This window comes from Lutra lutra, chromosome 14 (genome assembly GCF_902655055.1).
Source record: "Lutra lutra chromosome 14, mLutLut1.2, whole genome shotgun sequence".
In the NCBI taxonomy this organism is placed as follows: Eukaryota; Metazoa; Chordata; class Mammalia; order Carnivora; family Mustelidae; genus Lutra; species Lutra lutra.
Window position 1 is genome coordinate 59,534,892 of NC_062291.1, and position 18,732 is coordinate 59,553,623.

Here is an 18,732-nt window from a genome sequence, read left to right on the forward strand (position 1 = left end):
CAGTTTGTCAAAGACTAGATCAGGGGCACCTGAGTGGCTCAGTCGGTTAAGCCCCTGCCTTTGGCTCAGGTCATGATCCCAGAGTCCTAGGATGGAGCCCTGCATTGGGCCCCTGCTCAGTGGGAAGCCTGCTTCTCTCCCTCTCTCAATGCCGCTGCTTGTGTTCCCTCTGTTGCTATGTCTCTCTCTGTCAAATAAATAAAATCCTAAAAAAAAAAAAAAAAGACTAGATCAGATATTTGTGTGGGTCTACTCCTAAGCTCTCTATTCCATCCCATGATCTATTTCTCTATTCATTCACCAATACCACATTATCTTGATTACCACAACTTTACAGCAAGTCTTAAAGTTGGGTAGTTTCGGTCCTCTGACTTTGTTCCTCCTCAGCATTGTGTTGGATATTCTAGGTCTTCTGCCTTTCCATATAAATACTGGTGTGTTCTTTTCAGTTCATAATTTTGTATTCTTTGTCTTAAAGAGGGCAAATAAAATTCTATAAACTACAGATCCCATAAAACCAGAACCTACCTATATGTGACAATTCAAGCCATGGTGTAGATTAAAACCTGGAGGAAGAAAACAGAAGGTGAGGCCCAAATGTATATCCTCACCTAAGCAAAAGAGAGATGAGGAAAAAGAACCAAAAGAAGAAAGAAAGATTGAGATCCTTCAAGTTGCTCAACAATTCCAAATCTAATTCCAAATCTCATCTGCAGGTACATACATATAATATCTCTAATTCTAGTGTACAGGAAAAAAAAAAGATATGGTACTTACTTGTAAACTAATTTTCTTTTATTTGAAGACACCAGAGGCTGCCAACAAATTTGAAGAAAAACGCTCCTGTGTTTTTCCGTTTCAGTTTACCAAACGGTCCTTAACTTCTGAAATAAGTGCTAACAAGAATTTGTATGTAAGAGCAAAAACTCAAAGATCATTAGCATCACTTCCTTCACGAAGACCTCTCTGATTCCCCTAGGCCAATCCAGACTTATTCCTCTAATACAGCCCTAACCACAGCGAGCTATAATTATTTGCATTTGTTTCCTTATTAGAAGTACTATACTTTCAGGGAGGTCAGGTATCAAATCAAGTCTTATCTACATATCCCCAGTGGACAGCACAGTACTAACACATGATAGGTACTTTGATATGGGTTGAATGAATATTCACAAAAGGCAGACACTATGATTCCAAATTTATAAGTGAGGACGCTGAGGCTTGCCCCAGGGTACATGTGAAGCAAATGGTGAAGCTAAAATCCAGGTCTCTCAGCTCTAAAATTATCTCCCTAATATATTAACCATCAATCACTGTAACAATAATATATTTTAAAACATGAAATTGCCTGAGGATCAGGTGGCTATTCCAAATGAACAAAATATTATTTTTCCCTGCTGTGTAGTACAATTTATCACTTCCTACTCTCACCATACTTTCATTCACCCAGATTATGTGTGAAGATTTATCTACAGACCTGTGAGTTTTCTTCATACTAAGGAAAGGAACAAGTAAACTATAACAGCTGAAGCTATACATTCAAAGGAAATAGGTCAAAAACTAAAGAAATTGTAGGATGGTTGCATTTCTCCTGTACAGAGACTAGAGCTGCTCTAGGGAAAAAGGGTGACAAGCATGTTCACGTGCCCATGCTCCTATAATCTCTATAAATATTCTACTTCCTCCAAAGCCTCAGCCCTTACACACACACACACACACACACACACACACACACACACGCATCAGATGCATGAAAAACTTTAGTCCTGACAACAATCATGAAACTTAAGGACTTGCATCTTTTGAAATCTGTTTAGCTCTTTTTCACTTTGCATTGTGGTAGTACCTGAGACATGAGCTTATTTATGGAAGATTCCCTGAAGGACAATCTCTTTATTAATAATAACAACATAATAATTATAATAACAAAATATAGCTCTCACTGTACGGCTTTGTATTAACCACTTCATAATGTTAGTTAATTAAACCTCAGAAACCATATGAATTATTACTTTCCCTATTTCACTAATGGGAATGAGATGAAGTAGTTTGCCCAAGCTCCATACAACTAGTACATGGTCAGCACAAGATCAAAACCTGGGTCAGTTTAACCCTAAAGTTTCTGCTCACATCTACCTTCTTATACTGCTTTGAGGAACAAAGAACTTCTTAGGCTGGTGGTCTCTAAATTTTTTTGAATACGTATGAGTAAAACATTTTTATAATAAATCATTCATATACAAGTATTAATATATATGAAATATATAATTATATATGTAATACATATATATTACACGTACACTTACTACAGTTATATTTTAGTTACATTACAAAAATAGGTCAAAATAGAAACTTTTAATTAATCAGCTAAAAATTAAATAAACAATACATTAAAGTTGTTTTATTTTGATAATCATTCAAAAACCTTTTTTTCTCCTATTTTAAAAATAGTATTAATAATATCTGGGCATTATTAAATGTTTAATAAGACACATTATTGAAAATAATATATAAATTCAATTAATTACAATTTTCTATTAGTCTTGATAATTCAGAAATTTTTTCGATAACTTCTTGTCAGATTATTTTCACCAAATTATGTGGCTGACAGAGATTGTATGTAAGTGTTGAATCACTAAACTGTACACCTGACACTAATATTATACAGTATGTTAACTAAGTGGAATATAAATAAAAACTTTAAGAAAAAGACCATCAGCTTTGCAATTTTCTTTTTGTTCCTTTGTGCTGGCATTACTAGAACCATATTTAATCCAATTTGTTTTTTAAAAATCTCTTTAAATCCACTTAACTGGGCACATGTGAACTGCAACATGTTGAAATACAATGAAAATAAACTAACAGATGATATACATTATAAATTCCTCCCAATTATGAAAATTCTCACTCCATTTCCAGAATAAATAAAAATGTATAAAACTAATAATTATCTGACAGTAATTTATTAGCAAACTCTTCTACTCAATGGGGTTTTATCTACACATCTTCTGGAGCGCTTATACACCCTCTCCCACAACTGCCTTGTCCTTGGATATCACTGACCTAAATACTCTAAAATACACCACTGAGTTCAACCAGACCTGCCTAGAACTGTCAGCATTTAATTCATTGTCAAAAAAATTGCTTTTATTCAATAACGTTTGATGTGATGCCATCAGCCTAACTGAAGAAATGTAGGAGAAACTGTTTTCATAGTTAGAGAACAAGAGAACTAAAGTTAAAATGAATTCAAAATACTCCTCCCTACATCATCTTTTATAGACTATGGTTGAAAAGCAAGAAATAATCATTTCTGCACATCTCTTAACACAAATGCTCCAGCAAACAAGGAAATTCATTCTGTGATTCATACAAAGTTTGCATCAGCGTGAGAGAGAAAATCAATTGACGCTCCTAAATCTAATTTTGAGAGAAGCAGAACATGAACACTATTTTTAAAGACATCCTTTAGTGATTATACTAATTGTCAATACAACAAAATGTACAGTTTGTATAATTATATCCTCTTTATGTTGTATATTTTCTTATATTTACTGAAATGTAATTTTATGTCGGTTAAATCTAATAATAAGAAACTGAGTTTGCAAAAAACATTTTTTTCATTTATGTGAAGGTTCATAAAAGGACCCACCAGCAAGTGAGTGTATCTTTGTACTTAAAACCATAAAACAGGGTGCCTGGGTGTCTCAGATGGTTTAAAGTGGCTCAGATGCTTGTTTAAGCATCTGCCTTCAGCTCAGTTCACAATCCTGGGGTCCTGGAATTAAGCCCCACATCAGGCTCCCTGCTGTATGGTGGGAGGACCTGTTTCTCCCTCTCCCTCTGTCTACCACTCCCCTTGCTTGTGCTCTCTCTGTCAAATAAATGAATAATATCTAATAATACTAATAATAAAGCAGCTAGAGGAAAGGGGAACTAGTCCTGTACTTCATGGCTGTGGGCTTATATATGGTCACTGACTTTTACAGAGACATCTCATTATGTTGATAACAGCAATAGACTCATTCTAGTATGTAGAATACCACCTAATTTCTGTCCTGCACAGTATCAGAGCTTCATGTTAGGATAATCAGGAAAAGTCTAATACCAAGTAATATTCATTTAGTTAGTGCCATGTCTTTAAGGAATTCAAAATGCTTGACAAAAAAATTATGAACAAAGCTTCCCATATGACATATTTTCAGCCCTTTCTTTTCTAGGAGACTGAGTGACTCTTTGTGCTTTTTTTTTATTTATTTATTTTTTTTCATTAAATTTTATTTTTTATAAACATATATTTTTATCCCCAGGGGTACAGGTCTGTGAATCGCCAGGTTTACACACTTCACAGCACTCACCATAGCACATACCCTCCCCAATATCCATAACCCCACCCCCCCTCCCAATCCCCCTCCCCCCATCAACCCTCAGTTTGTTTTGTGAGATTAAGAGTCACTTATGGTTTGTCTCCCTCCCAATCCCATCTTGTTTCATTTACTCTTCTCCTACCCCCTTAAACCCCCATGTTGCATCTCCTCTCCCTCATATCAAAATCCTTTGTGCTTTATTTTATCGATGCTTTTACACATCCTAGATAACTGAAAAATCCAAGGTTCAGAGTGATAGGGAGACTTATCATGAAGTTACCACATGTTAACAGCAGAGCTCAAAATAGTTTCCAACTAGTTTTATCTTATCATACTGTGTCAACTGAAGTTTTAAAAACAGACAGATTTCAGTACCAGAAAAGAAACTGAGCTACCCAAGAGTAATATTTGCATTTGAAAGTATAGTAAAATTAATCACAATAATAAAAATAAATATGGGAAACTTACTGTACACGAGGCACTGTACTAAAGCATTACGCACACAATCTCATTTAATCCTCAAATAATTCCTGAGATATGTAAGATACAAACATCATTTTATGCCTCAGGAAATCAAAGCTAAAGAGAGGATAAAAATTTGCCCAAGATAAGAAAGTTGGCAAATCAATCAATGTGATAGAACAAATCAATAAGAGAAGACAGAAGAACCACATGGTCTTCTCAATTGATGCAGAAAAAGCATTTGACAAAATCCAGCATCTGTTCCTGATTAAAACACTTCAAAGTATAGGGATAGAGGGAACATTCCTCAACTTCATAAAATCTATGAAAAACCCATAGCAAAGATCATCCTCAATGGGAAAAAGCTCACAGCCTTCCTGTTGAGATGAGGAACACGACAAGGATGTCCACTCTCACCACTCTTGTTCAACATAGTATTAGAAGTCCTAGCAACAGCAATCAGACAACAAAGAGAAATAAAAGGTATTCAAATTGGCAATGAAGAAGTCAAACTCTCTCTCTTCGCAGATGACATGATACTTTATACGGAAAACCCAAAAGACTCCACCCCCAAACTACTAGAACTCATACAGCAATTCAGTAATGTGGCAGGATACAAAGTTAATTGTACAGAAATCAGTTGCTTTCTTATACACTAACAATGAAAATACAGAAAGAGAAATTAGAGAATCGATTCCATTTACTATAGCACCAAGAACCATAAGATACCTGGGAATAAACCTAACCAAAGAGGTAAAGGATCTGTACTGGAGGAACTACAGAACACTCATGAAAGAAATCGAAGAAGATACAAAAAGATGGAAGACCATTCCATGCTCTTGGATCAGAAGAATAAATATTGTTAAAAAGTCTATACTGCCTAGAGCAATCTATACTTTCAATGCCATTCCGATCAAAATTCACTGGTATTTTTCAAAGAGCTGGAACAAACAATCCTAAAATTTGTATGGAATCAGAAGAGACCCCAAATTGCTAAGGAAATGTTGAAAAAGAAAAACAAAACTGGCAGCATCACGTTGTCTGATTTCAAGCTTTACTACAAAGCTGTGATCAGCAAGACAGCATGGTACCGGCATAAAAACAGACAAATAGACCAGTGGAACAGAGTAGAGAGCCCAGATATGGACCCTCAACTCTATGGTCAAATAATCTTCAACAAAGCAGGAAAGAATATACAGTGGAAAAAAGACAGTCTCTTCAATAAATGGTGCTGGGAAAATTGGACAGCTATATGTAGAAGAATGAAACTTGACCATTCTTTTACACCGTACACAAAGATAAACTCGAAATTGAGTTTATCTTGTGAGTGAGGCAGGAATCCATCAGAATCCTAGAGGAGAACATAGGCAGTAACCTCTTCGATATCAGCCACAGCAACTTCTTTCAAAATATGTCTCCAAAGGCAAAGGAAACAAAAGCGAAAACGAATTTCTGGGACTTCACCAAGATCAAAAGCTTCTGCACAGCAAAGGAAACAGTCAACAAAACAAAGAGGGAGAAGATATTTGCAAATGACAGTACAGACAAAAGGCTGATATCCAGGATCTATAAAGAACTCCTCAAACTCAACACACACAAAACAGATAATCATGTCAAAAAATGGACAGAAAACATGAACAGACACTTTTCCAATGAAGACATACAAATGGCTATCAGACACACGAAAAAATGTTCATCGTCACTAGCCATCAGGGAGATTCAAATCAAAAACCACATTGAGATACCACCTTATACCAGTTAGAATGGCCAAATTTAACAAGATAGTAAACAACATGTGTTGGAGAGGATGTGGAGAAAGGGGAACCCTCTAACACTGTTGGTGGGAATGCAAGTTGGTGCAGCCACTTTGGAAAACAGTGTGTAGATTCCTTAAGAAATTAAAAATAGAGATTCCCTATGACCCTGCAATTGCACTACTGGGTATTTACCCCAAAGATACAGATGTAGTGAAAAGAAGGGCCATCTGTACCCCAATGTTTATAGTGGCAATGGCCACAGTCACCAAACTGTGGAAAGAACCAAGATGCCCTTCAACAGACAAATGGATAAGAAAGATGTGGTCCATATACATTATGGAGTATTATGCCTCCATCAGAAAGGATGAATAACCAATTTTTTTATCAACATGGATGGGACTAGAAGAGATTATGCTGAGTGAGAAAGTCAAGCGGAGAGAGTCAATTATCATATGGTTTCACTTATTTGTGGAGCATAAGAAATAACACGGAGGACATGGGGAGATGGAGAGGAGAAGGGAGTTGAGGGAAACTGGAAGGGGAGATGAACCATGAGAGACTATGGACTCTGAAAAACAATCCGAGGGTTTTGAAGGGGCAGGGGGTGGGAAGCTGGGTGAGCCTGGTGGTGGGTATTATGGAGGGCACGAATTGCATGGAGCACTGGGTGTGGTGCATAAACAATGAATTCTGGTACACTGAAAAGAAATTAAAAAAATAAAAAATTTAAATTAAAGAAAAAAAAAAAGAAAGAAAGTTGGTAAGTAGCTGTTCTAGAGTCAAATTCAGATCGATTCCAAAGGCTCACATGTTGAATGAACATAACAAGGCAGAATTAAAAACTGCCCAACCACTTGTGTATTTCTGCACAAAGAGACCATTGTGATTCCTTAATTAATAAAGACACTAACCAGATTCATTTATAATAAAGTATTTTCACACTCATTATCTTATTATTCAAACACAGATCACAACACTATTTCTCTAGTTTTAACACACTCCGAGATTATGATTCCCAAAAGTAACTCCAAAAAGAAAAGTAATGCATATATTACTGCCAAACTATTAACAATGGGGACACTGATGCTTAGAACATATTAATAAATGATTACACAGAGGGAAAGTCTCAGCTAAGAGAGGCCTTCCCTGACTGCCATATCTAAAGTAGTCTCTGCTCCAAAACTGCCAACCTCATCACTGTCACAGTGATGTCACAGTAGTTTGACTGCTTAGAGACAATGCAGATAAAAAGTGCCCTGGGAGAGATGAAGACCAGAGCCCGACTCACTAAGTGGAAAAACAAAACTAAACAAACAAACAAAAAAAACCACTGTAACCTGCTACCCAAAGACAAGAGTTGATGAGGAGTGGTCAGGGAGAAACGGTAAGAGGGGCTGCAAAACACCTAGAATTCAGGCAGGCCCTGTGGCCCAGAGACTGGATGTACAAGACCCCAAATATCACCACAGAGCAGAACTACAAACCGTGATAAAACCTGGCTCTGAGCTAGGAACACCAAGGGTAATTAGACGATAGCCAAACTGCTAGCCTGCCAGGGGTGAGCACAGAGGAATGGAGATACAGAAAAGAAAAATAAAATTTAAAGATTACTAAACTATGTACTCAACAAAAACAAATTTTAAAAGCTCAAGAATACATTTTTTGCAATATACATGACAAAGAATTACCATCACTGATAGGTAAAAAGGATCTTATAATTCAATAAGAAAGTGACCAATAACCCAATAAAGCTGGCTAAAGAAATAAACAATTCATGGAAGAAATAAAAATGATGGTTAACCTCATTAGCAATCAATGAACTATAATTAGAAACAATGCCATATCAATTATAATCTATTACACTAACACATATAAAAAGATAGAAAATAATTGGCATTAACAAAAAACAAAATAAATTCGTTTACTCTTATACACTGTTGGTATAAGTATAAATTGACATCAACTTCCTAAAATCCATTTACAATTTTTTTTTAAAAAGTCCACTTCTAAATGTATCAAAACTTTAAAAGTTCATTCCTTTGATATAACACTCACACTTCTAGGAAGTGTACAAAGATACATATGCAATGACGTTCATCATAGCACTGTCTGAAATCATGAAAAATTAAAGACAACCATGATGTCTATCAATAAAAGATCGGTTAAATAATTACAATATATCCATAAAACATACTTCTAATGTAGCCATTAAGAAGAATATAAGTCTATATCCTTTGATATAGAAAGATGTTCACAAAATATTAAGAGAAAGAATGTTACAAGAAAGCAGGCATGTATTATATTACATGGTTTGTATAAACTGGTATGTGTTTCCTTATAGGTTTATAACTTATGTATATGTGTGTATGGATAGAGATGTCTAAAAGGATATTAATAAAAGTATTTTTCTCTACTATAATCATTAGTTTTATTAAAAGTTGCTCTCATTTTGAAAACAATGTATTTTTACTTTAAAGTATTAGTTTTAGTGGATAAATATTCTGATGTTTATGCATATGAAATAATGAAGTCATTTCATCAAAGTAAAAAGCAACTGTTACCACTATTATTCAATATTGTTCGTGAGGTTTTAAGAAATTAAACGGAAAATACTTGGTAAAAATTTAGAAAAGAGACCAAAATCTACCTTTGTCTTTGATCAACAGCTTCTTTCTTACCCTGGAAAGCCATTCACTCTCAACATTAGCAAAGGTAAAAATAATAAAGAATAAGTTAAACAAAAAAGGTACAGGAAAAAATTTATGAAATATTTTCAAATGACATAAAACAAAAACTGAACAAGTAAAGAGATGTAACCAAATTCTTAAGTGGAAGACTTAATATCAGAAAAATATCAAAAAAAAAAAGAAAAGAAAAATATCAGTCCCCTCCATATCAAGATATAAATTGAATATAATTCCAATCAGAATCCAGTGATGAGTATTCTTGAACTGGAAGAATTTCAAAATTCATTTAAAAAAGTAATTATATGAGAATAGCTATGAAAACCTTGGAGAAAAAAATGAGAGAGTGGTTAATAAACTTTACCAGATATCAAAACAGTATAGCATTGGCACAGAAATAAAGAATAGAAAAATGACAGAAAATACAGTTCAGAAAGAGGTACATGTGTATGTGGGAGTATAATATATAACATATATGATGTTTCAATTTAGCGCTAAAAGAATGTTTTATTTTAAAAACAATGCATTCATAGCTTGGAAGAAAATAATGTCATATACTTCATCACACTAATATAAACATATACTCCAGTTATAATAAGAAATTAAAGCTCTAAATTAAGAAGAGTAAAAAGACTAATGATAGCCAGGAAAAAATGGTTTGCAATACATATGACAAAGGATTAACATTCCTAATTCACATATGACAAAGGATTAACATTCCTAATTCCTAAGAATTACAAACTGATAAACACCAATCTAAAAAAAAAAAAGGGACAAAGAATATGTATAGGTAACTCACAAAACAAAATGCAAATCAACAATAAGTATGTGAAAATATACTTTCTCTGGCTATCACCAGAAAATTCCAACAATGAGCTATTTCTCACCTCTTCGGCTGAGAAAGATTGAAAAGAACACTGATACCCATTGCTAATGAGAATGCTAGGAAATAACTACTCTCAATACATTGCTAGTGGGAATAGGAATTGCCAAAATCTTTTCTAAAAATTATCTGGCAAGGTGCATTACAATTTTAAATGCAAACAACAAAAAAAATTTTTCAAAAGTTGTACTTCATCAAAATTAAGACTCTGCTCTCTGAAAGAAACTGTTAAGAAAATAAAAAGACAGGGTGCCTGGGTGGTTCAGTCAGTTAAGCATCTACCTTCAACTCAGGTCATGATCCCTGGGTCCTGGGATGGAGTCTCATAACAGGCTCCCTGATCTATGGGGAGCCGCCTTCTCCCTGTCCTCCCTGATCATGCTCTCTCTTGCTATCTCTGTCTCTCTCTCTCTCAAATAAATAAATAAAATCTTAAAAAACAAAACAAAACAAAAAGATAGGAGTGTCTGGGTGGCTCAGTTGGTTAGGCATCCAACTTCTGATTTTGGCCCAGGTCATGATCTCAAGGCTGTGAGATCGAGTCTGACACTGGGCTCTGCACTGGTCATGGAGCCTGCTGCTTAAGATTCTCTCTCTCCCTCCTTTCCTCCCCTCTCCTCCCCTCTTCCCCATTCCCCCCACAAAAAATTCCCTTTCTCCGTCTCCCTTTGCCCCTCCCCCCTCTAAAAAAAAAAAAAAGGAAAAGGACAGTCACAGAAAAAAAAAATTTGCAAATCACATATCTGAAAAAGGACATGTAGCCCAAAATATATATAAAAGATATATTATATATATATATAAATAAAATATATACAGAACTCTCAAAACTCAACAGTAAGAAAACAAAGTCATTATTTTTTTTTTTTTTTTTTTTTTTGTCAGAGAGAGAGGGAGAGAGAGCAAGCACAGGCAGACAGAATGGCAGGCAGAGGCATAGGGAGAAGCAGGCTCCCTGCTGAGCAAGGAGCCCGATGCGGGACTCGATCCCAGGACGCTGGGATCATGACCTGAGCCGAAGGCAGCTGCTTAACCAACTGAGCCACCCAGGCGTCCCCAAAGTCATTATTTTTTTAATAGGGAAAAGACTTAAACAGACACTTTACCAAGGAAGATATAAATAGGTAGCAAATAACCACTAAAAGATGGTCAAAACTATTAGTCATAAGGTAAGTTGCAAATTAAAGCCATAAGATACTACTATATATTCACTGGCTAATTTAAATGACAGACAATACTAATTGTTGGCAAAAATGTGGATGAAGTAGAACTCTCACATACTGTTGGAATACAAAATAGTATCAGCCACTTTGGAAAACAATCTGACAGCTTCATTTAAGTCAAATAGACAACATGAAATCAAGCATCCCCACTCCTAGGTACCATACTACCCTCCCAAAAAAGGAAAAATATGTCAACACAAAGAGCTGAGAGCAAATGTTTATAGTGAGTGGCTTTATTCATCATCACCAAAAACTGGAAACAAACCAACAGAGGAATGGATAAATTGTAGCATGTTCACAACATGAAATATTACTCAACAATAAAAAGGAATGAAATATTGATATATGCAACAAGTGAATGAATCTCAAAAAGAATTATGCTAAGTGAAAGAAATGAGACACCCAATCACTTCATCATTCCATTTATATGACATTTAGAAACAAGTATCAGATCATATACAATTAAAGACTAGAGGGAGGGAAAGGAGATTATAAAGGGAGATGAGAGAACTTCTAGGATGAGGGAAATCTGTATCTTGATGGTGGTGGTGGCTATTTGACTCTATGATATATAACATTTGTCAAAATTTATTTTTTCTTATAAATTATACCACAAAAAACCTGATTTTATGAAATTTAAAAATACAAAGTTTTTGACCCAGACATCCCACTTTGAGAAATCTACTCTACAGAAGGAAGTGTGCCAACATGTATTTAATTATTTAATTATTGTACATTGATGGGGAAATAGTTACATAAAGTTATATTATATTTTTTTCATTGGATTATGTGTCTTTTTATTATTTTATTGCAAAAATTCTTCATATATTCTGAATATAAATTTCTTTCTTTTTATTTTTTATTTATTTTTTATTTTTTTTTCTAAGTAATTTAAATTTTACTTTTTATAAACATATATTTTTATCCCCAGGGGTACAGGTCTGCGAATCGCCAGGTTTACACACTTCACAGCACTCACCATAGCACATACCCTCCCCAATATCCATAACCCCACCCCCCCAAGTTATATTATATTTAATCCATAGAATGTAATCCAAATATTTTAAAAGACCTGGAAATAGTCCTCTGAGCATTATGATTTATGGGAAATGAAAGAACAGTTCTTGTTCCATTTCTTTGAACCCTTTGCTCAACTAAAATTAGAAGAATGGGCCACAACAGGGAAGAATGAGCTTCTTATGCTCAACTCATTTGCACAGTAACACAGTAAAGCTGACCATCAGGATCCCAATCCACTTTGGAACATAAGACTGAAAAAGGAGGTACAAAACAAAAAGTGGCACCATTAACATGAGAAGAGTCCTCACTAGAAAGCATCTTAGGTAATGCCATCCATTTATAATGGTTTCCTTTGAGGCTGCCTCTTAATAGAGGGCTGACTATGACTTGACAGCCTAAATAAATTTTGTTTAAATTTGACCTCATTTCAAGATCATTCACTATGCTCCCTATACTATGAAGAATAATGTACAAATATGACATTCCTTGCCCTCCAGAAGCTTATGTTCTAAACAAAATCCTAGAAAATACATTGCCTTTTAAAGCTAACTTTTTCATTTAATTATAGGAATCTACCACAAAAGCTGAATTTACACCTCAAGAAGTATGGGAGTGGGGCAAGGATAAGGGGAAATGAGTAACTGAATCTGAACCTATAAAAGTTATTACTTAGCTGTCAAATTATCCCATGTGAATTCATTCATCATATACACAGCAGAACATTCCCAACAAATATACGGAACATTATTACATTAAGAATCATGAGAACACAAAGAAATGGCAGAACAATCTCCGTCTTTTCTTAAAAGCTCCGGGACAAACTGGAAGCTACAGGACAAGCATACACCCATGCTTTTTAAGTCAGTGTAAAAAGTGCAGCATGTTACTTGTCACCTTTTAAAATAATGCAATCACTGATCTTCTATTGATATTACTCCATCACCTTCCCAAAACCTTGGAGTTTATTTCAAAAACCCTCTAGATTAGGTAAGGCTAATATTATTTCCATTGCTATGTAAATCATTCACATGAAAACATTATGCTTAATATCAGGCAAAAATACAATCCACTTTTCCAAAACTATGATATAAGGAGTAATACTTGAATAAGACATACATATTAAAGAATTGTTATTAGTTTCTGTTAACTGGCTGTCACAAGGACTGCAGAGTTGTTCTCCTTTACTGAATAGTCAGAAGACCTTCAAAGCTAGAATAACATTTGCTTGTGTCTGAGGGGTAGCTGTTTAAGAGAGCTCATGGGCTGGAATGCAGAGTATGAAGGCATGCCTCTCACCTCAACATGGATGGTAACATCAGCCAAAGATGGAACATCTAAGAACAAGAGCTTGCTAGTGAGGTGGAGGGCAACAACCATCATTTTTAATATGCTTTTAACTCTCTGATATTTCACTTTATCAATTTTCTACTATGCTGACTTTGTTTTTTCCCATCCTATGATCTTAGTTATCCAATTTTAAAATAAAGAATATACCACAACTGACCAGGAAACAATAAAGATACCCTGTTACCCATATACATGAAATTCTGTAAATAATTGAAGAGAAGGGTTGAGAGGAGGGCAGAAGCGTGAAGAAAATGAGCTCTTTCTGAGACTTTGGGAGGCCCAGTTTCTTCATCTTGTCCCACATAAATACTTGCACTGCAGACATTTCAAATATTATGCCAGAGTTACACAAAATAAGTGGAACATCACCAAGCAGAAATCCTAGAGTAGGTGTTCTGAACATGTTGGTAAAGAAAGTCACTTCACTTGAGAGGTCTCTGCCCCTTCAACCTCACCCTCCTTACCAATATACATTCATCACTGAAAAGGGAAATATTTACAAAAGTTAGTTTAGTTATGTTTAAATATTATGTTTAGCTGTCTGGAGACCATGTTCTCAAAATTTATACAAGAAATCAAGGATTAAACTTCATAACAATTAGGAAACCACACTGTGTAAAATCAAAGACTTAGTTAAAGGACATTAAAATAGTTTTACCATTGGTGCTAAATTGAAGTGACTGCATCTCTTCCCAACACCTGGAACCAAAACCTTTTGAACTTTCATGTAAACAAATTGGGGCATACCAAATGCTCTGTCTGTAGCCAGGTACCACCTCTGTACACGCATTTGGGTGAAAAATGTGGAAAATGCCTGAGGACTCTTTGAAGCAGCTTAGGAGAAGTGAGAGCAGGAAAGAGGCTCTTCTCTGGGGTAAGTTTATTTAGTGGAAAGTAAGCAAGTTGTCAGGGTAAAAGTTGACAATGTTGATTCCAACAGTTTGAACTGCGAATAAACATCCAAAGGGATTATGTTACTGAGAATTAGAAAAGATTCCATTGAACTCAATAGAACACTTGTGATTTCAAAGATTATACGCCTTCAAGCCACACTCTGGATCCACAGTTTAAGGTTAGAATTACCTTAAGCCCTTTCTATGCCACATTAAAGAACATGGGGTCTGACCTCTTTAGTAAGGACCTAAAATTAAAACAAGAACAGGATAAAAATATTTCATTTCTAATAACTGAATTAGAAAATACTAAATACATGTACATTTGTACTCCTGAGATAGAATAAAAAAATTTGGATTTAAAAAATCTATGTTCTTCCCAAGCATCTAAACTTAAACAGTTACACTAACCAACTTAGGGAAATAATGCATTGGCCATAAATCACTTTTGAGTTTTCCCTCTTAATGACCTATCAAACAGCAAAAAAAAAAAAAAAAAAAAAAAAAAAAAAAAACAAGGCCTATACTTATGAAATCCATAATCCTCTTCTCTGCTCACCAAAGCCACATTTAAATCTGGCTTTCATCTCATGCTGTTGGATTTTCCACCAGGTATAAGATGAAAAGCTGGAAGAGACTTGTGCTTTTTCTAAAGCAAAACAATTTGGTTGCCACTCAGCAATTCCTGGTGAAATGCCAGGAAGCCTATAAAAAAATTAAAAATTGTCCTAACTTGGAGTTTACAAAAATAAGTGTGAGATGTTCATAGCCTATCAGACATTCCATCTCTTTATTTTTTAAAAATTCATAAACAAGGAGAAAGAGACACTTTTGATTTGTTAAACTTTATTTAGATCAATATATGCAGGTATGTCTTACATGCCCTTAAGAAAACGGAGGTAACTTAGACAGCTCTTCTTAATCCATCTTAAGTCCTCCATGATTCTCACTTCAGAGTCGTTGTTAAAATCTTTTCCAAAACTTGAAAAAAGCATGCAACTCACATGCTCTTTACCAGCCAAGTTTGCAGGCAGCCCTGCAAAAGTTGCTTCTCCTCTGAGCTCTCACACAAATTCACTTCCCTCCTTGAACCAAGGATGTAAGGGAGTATGGCTGTCTCATAACCTCTTTGTTCTTAAAAAGAAAATCAAATTCTCCAGATATTTTCAAACTCCACCAGGAATAGAACATTCTCAGCTCAGCCTGTGGATCATTATCTCTTTTACATTTCATCTTTATGTTCCCTGGGTTCATGGAAAGGGCATACACAGAAAGAGGAAAATAGCTGCTTCTTGACACCAAATTTAGTAATTCTTTCAAATCTATTGGCACACATCTAAAAAGTCGTATTTTTACAAGGATTCATTAGGTTTTCATTGGTTCTGTCTTTGGAGAACACACATGCTGAGTTGCCTATAACCTTAAGCCAAATACATCTGTAAACTACAAGAAATATTTTTTATAGGAAGACAAAAGTCATCACAATTTATAAAGGGATATAGTGGGTGGAGACAGACAGATGTGGGCTCATCCACAGCCCACTTTAATATCTCCCAGGCATCAAGTTGTTAACTAATGGAAGCCAACAATCTATAATGCTCTAAGATTCCAGACGACTCCAATAGCCTTACCTGTTAATATGAGATTACTGTAAGTATTAGAGAATTGCTCCTTTAGAAGAACAAGGTGCATCTGAGCTGCCTTCTCCCGTTGGAGCTCCAGCATAACATCAGGGTGCTGAGCAATCTTGCAGCCTTTCTGTTTATCCAGGGCAACATCACTTCGAACAATGTCTACAAAATAATAATAATAATAATAATAATAAATGCAACCAGCAAAAAACAAAACAAAAAAACTGGAAAACTATATACAAATCAAAGTCTTCTTTCACCCAAAATGACAGAATTTATAACCTATCAGTATCTCATCAGAATGAAAAGATTTGTAAGTAAAGAAACCTGAAGAGCCTCCAACTTCATAATACATTCTGCAAGTTTCTCTGACCATTTCCAAATTCTTTGGCAGTTTCCATTTTATTACCTCCCTGTAATCATTTAAGATTCTCACTCCTCTGTTCTACTCTCAGCTCACCTCTAGGACTTGGGCACTTCCTAGGGCCTTTTCTGAACTTTTACCATTCTCCATGGGAAAAAAAAAATACAACTTTGTCTGAACACCAGTGATTATGATATTTCATCTATCTCATGCTATAGGACCAGGTGGTAGCTCCTGCGTGTATATTCAGGATATGTGGCCTGTTTTCAAATTTACCTCCCAGCTAGCCCATTCAGTCCAAATTAGGGCTGTGAGAGAGCTGCTCAGGACTTCTCCTGCTACCTTTCATGTGCCTCTGGCTGCATTCTGACTCATAAATAACTCTTTAAATCTGTAAGTATTTGTAGGCACTGAAGAAAGCAATAGGGTGAGTCACTTTACAGTTCTACCTCCTTCCCAATTATTTTCCCATTAATATCAGGCTGCTTTTTATACCTCAGTATGATTTTCACTCAAAGCAGAAGTATCATCCAGAAAACAGTCTCTGCAAAAACAAACATTGTCCTAAAATATTTCCCGATTAACAGGGAGCTTTAATGCCCTAAAGTTGTTTACTTTTATAAATTAAAATATAATTCAGTTGACTATCATTGAAACAATTAATGTTTATCAACAGCAATCTGGATGACAGTCTAGAAAGTTTTGTGTAGCAAATTGAAGGACTTTAAGAGAAAATGCTAAAAAATAATAATAATAATAATTATTATTATTATTATTATGAAACCAATGGCTTTGGAAGGGATAAAGTAATACCCATGTTGATTGTACCAATAAGAAAGATTTGGTTCTTTCAGCAATGCTCAAAGAGAAAATAGGATATGGGACATTGTTGTACTCTTCAAACCCATCAACATAGTCCTAATAGAGAAGCCCAGCTATAAATACAAACCCAGGACAATGAGGGTTAGGATGTGTGTCACATAAAGATTAGTCAGATGTGGGAATGGTTCTTACTTAATCGTGGTTGAAAACAGAGGAGCTGGTTGGAAACAATGGAGTATTTATTCCTAAACCTATTAATGCCAATTTCTAGACCATCGTAGAAAACATGAGGAAAACTTATTACACCATATAACTGAATCCTTCCAATAATCCTATGAATGTGGCAGATATTGTTGACTAGCTGACCCAAACCCTACACACAATCCCTTCTCCTTTGCTTTCCTCTGCTACAGAGATGAAAACACGAAAATAAACAATTTCCCAGCTTTCCCCGAAGCAAGGGGTGACCATGTAATATAGTTCTGGCCAATGAGCTACAGACAGACATACTTAGGGTGTACTTAACCTTAGTGACAAAACCACACTAAGAGAAAACCAGGATATTTTTCCTTTAACCAGTTAGCCTCTCTCTATTCCTTATGTCTAAAACATAGACATGAAGCCCAGACTTAAAGAAGTCATTTTGTGGCAATGACTCAAGAAGCCAGAGGGCAAAGGACTACACTCTAAGGATGATGAAATCAAAGACTGAAAGAGCCTAAGTCCCTAATGTTTTTACGGAGCTCCCATAGCTACCCTACTTGTCCTATACTGCCCATCTGTTGATATCCTGTTATGTGAGATATCAGTTTCTTATTTTCAAAATCCTGACCTGTTTTTATAATCCTAAATGATAAAGAATAATATTACTATCCCTATTGTATATCTGAAGAAACTGAGGTCCACAAGCTTAAGTGACTTGCTCAAGTTCACAGAGCATGGTCAGTCCCCAAATCCAGAAATTTTCAAAGCTAATCCAGTGATCTTTCCAAAAGTTACTTCTACATAGAAACTCATGAACGTAACAATAAAGTATGGTAAATAATAAAAGTGAGGAACTAAAGAGAAAAACCTAATTATACTATTATAGCAGCATACCACAGATGGTCTATCTAGAAAAGAAATATGTATGATACTTGCCCAGAAAACATCACAAAACTTGTACCAAAACATACTATATAGAGTCAAGAGGAGTTTAAATTATTCAGATATCTTCTAACAGGAGTCTGATAAAAAAGTAGAACACCAACCAAACTCTCTATTTCCTATGTAATAAATGTCT

The 18,732-nt window shown here is 35.2% G+C and overlaps 1 protein-coding gene across 3 annotated transcripts in view; it reads right to left on the reverse strand.

Moving 5' to 3' along the window:
* HPSE2 (heparanase 2 (inactive)) overlaps nucleotides 1-18,732 on the reverse strand; it is a 675,922-nt gene that overhangs the window by 589,715 nt on the left and 67,475 nt on the right. For 2 of the 3 annotated variants that reach the window (XM_047703039.1, XM_047703038.1), the window contains exon 3: nucleotides 16,265-16,426. The exons of the other annotated variant lie outside the window; for it this stretch is intronic. In XM_047703039.1, the coding sequence (XP_047558995.1) occupies nucleotides 16,265-16,426 (162 nt within the window). The remainder of the gene's footprint in view (nucleotides 1-16,264; nucleotides 16,427-18,732) is intronic. 3 annotated transcript variants of the gene reach the window in all.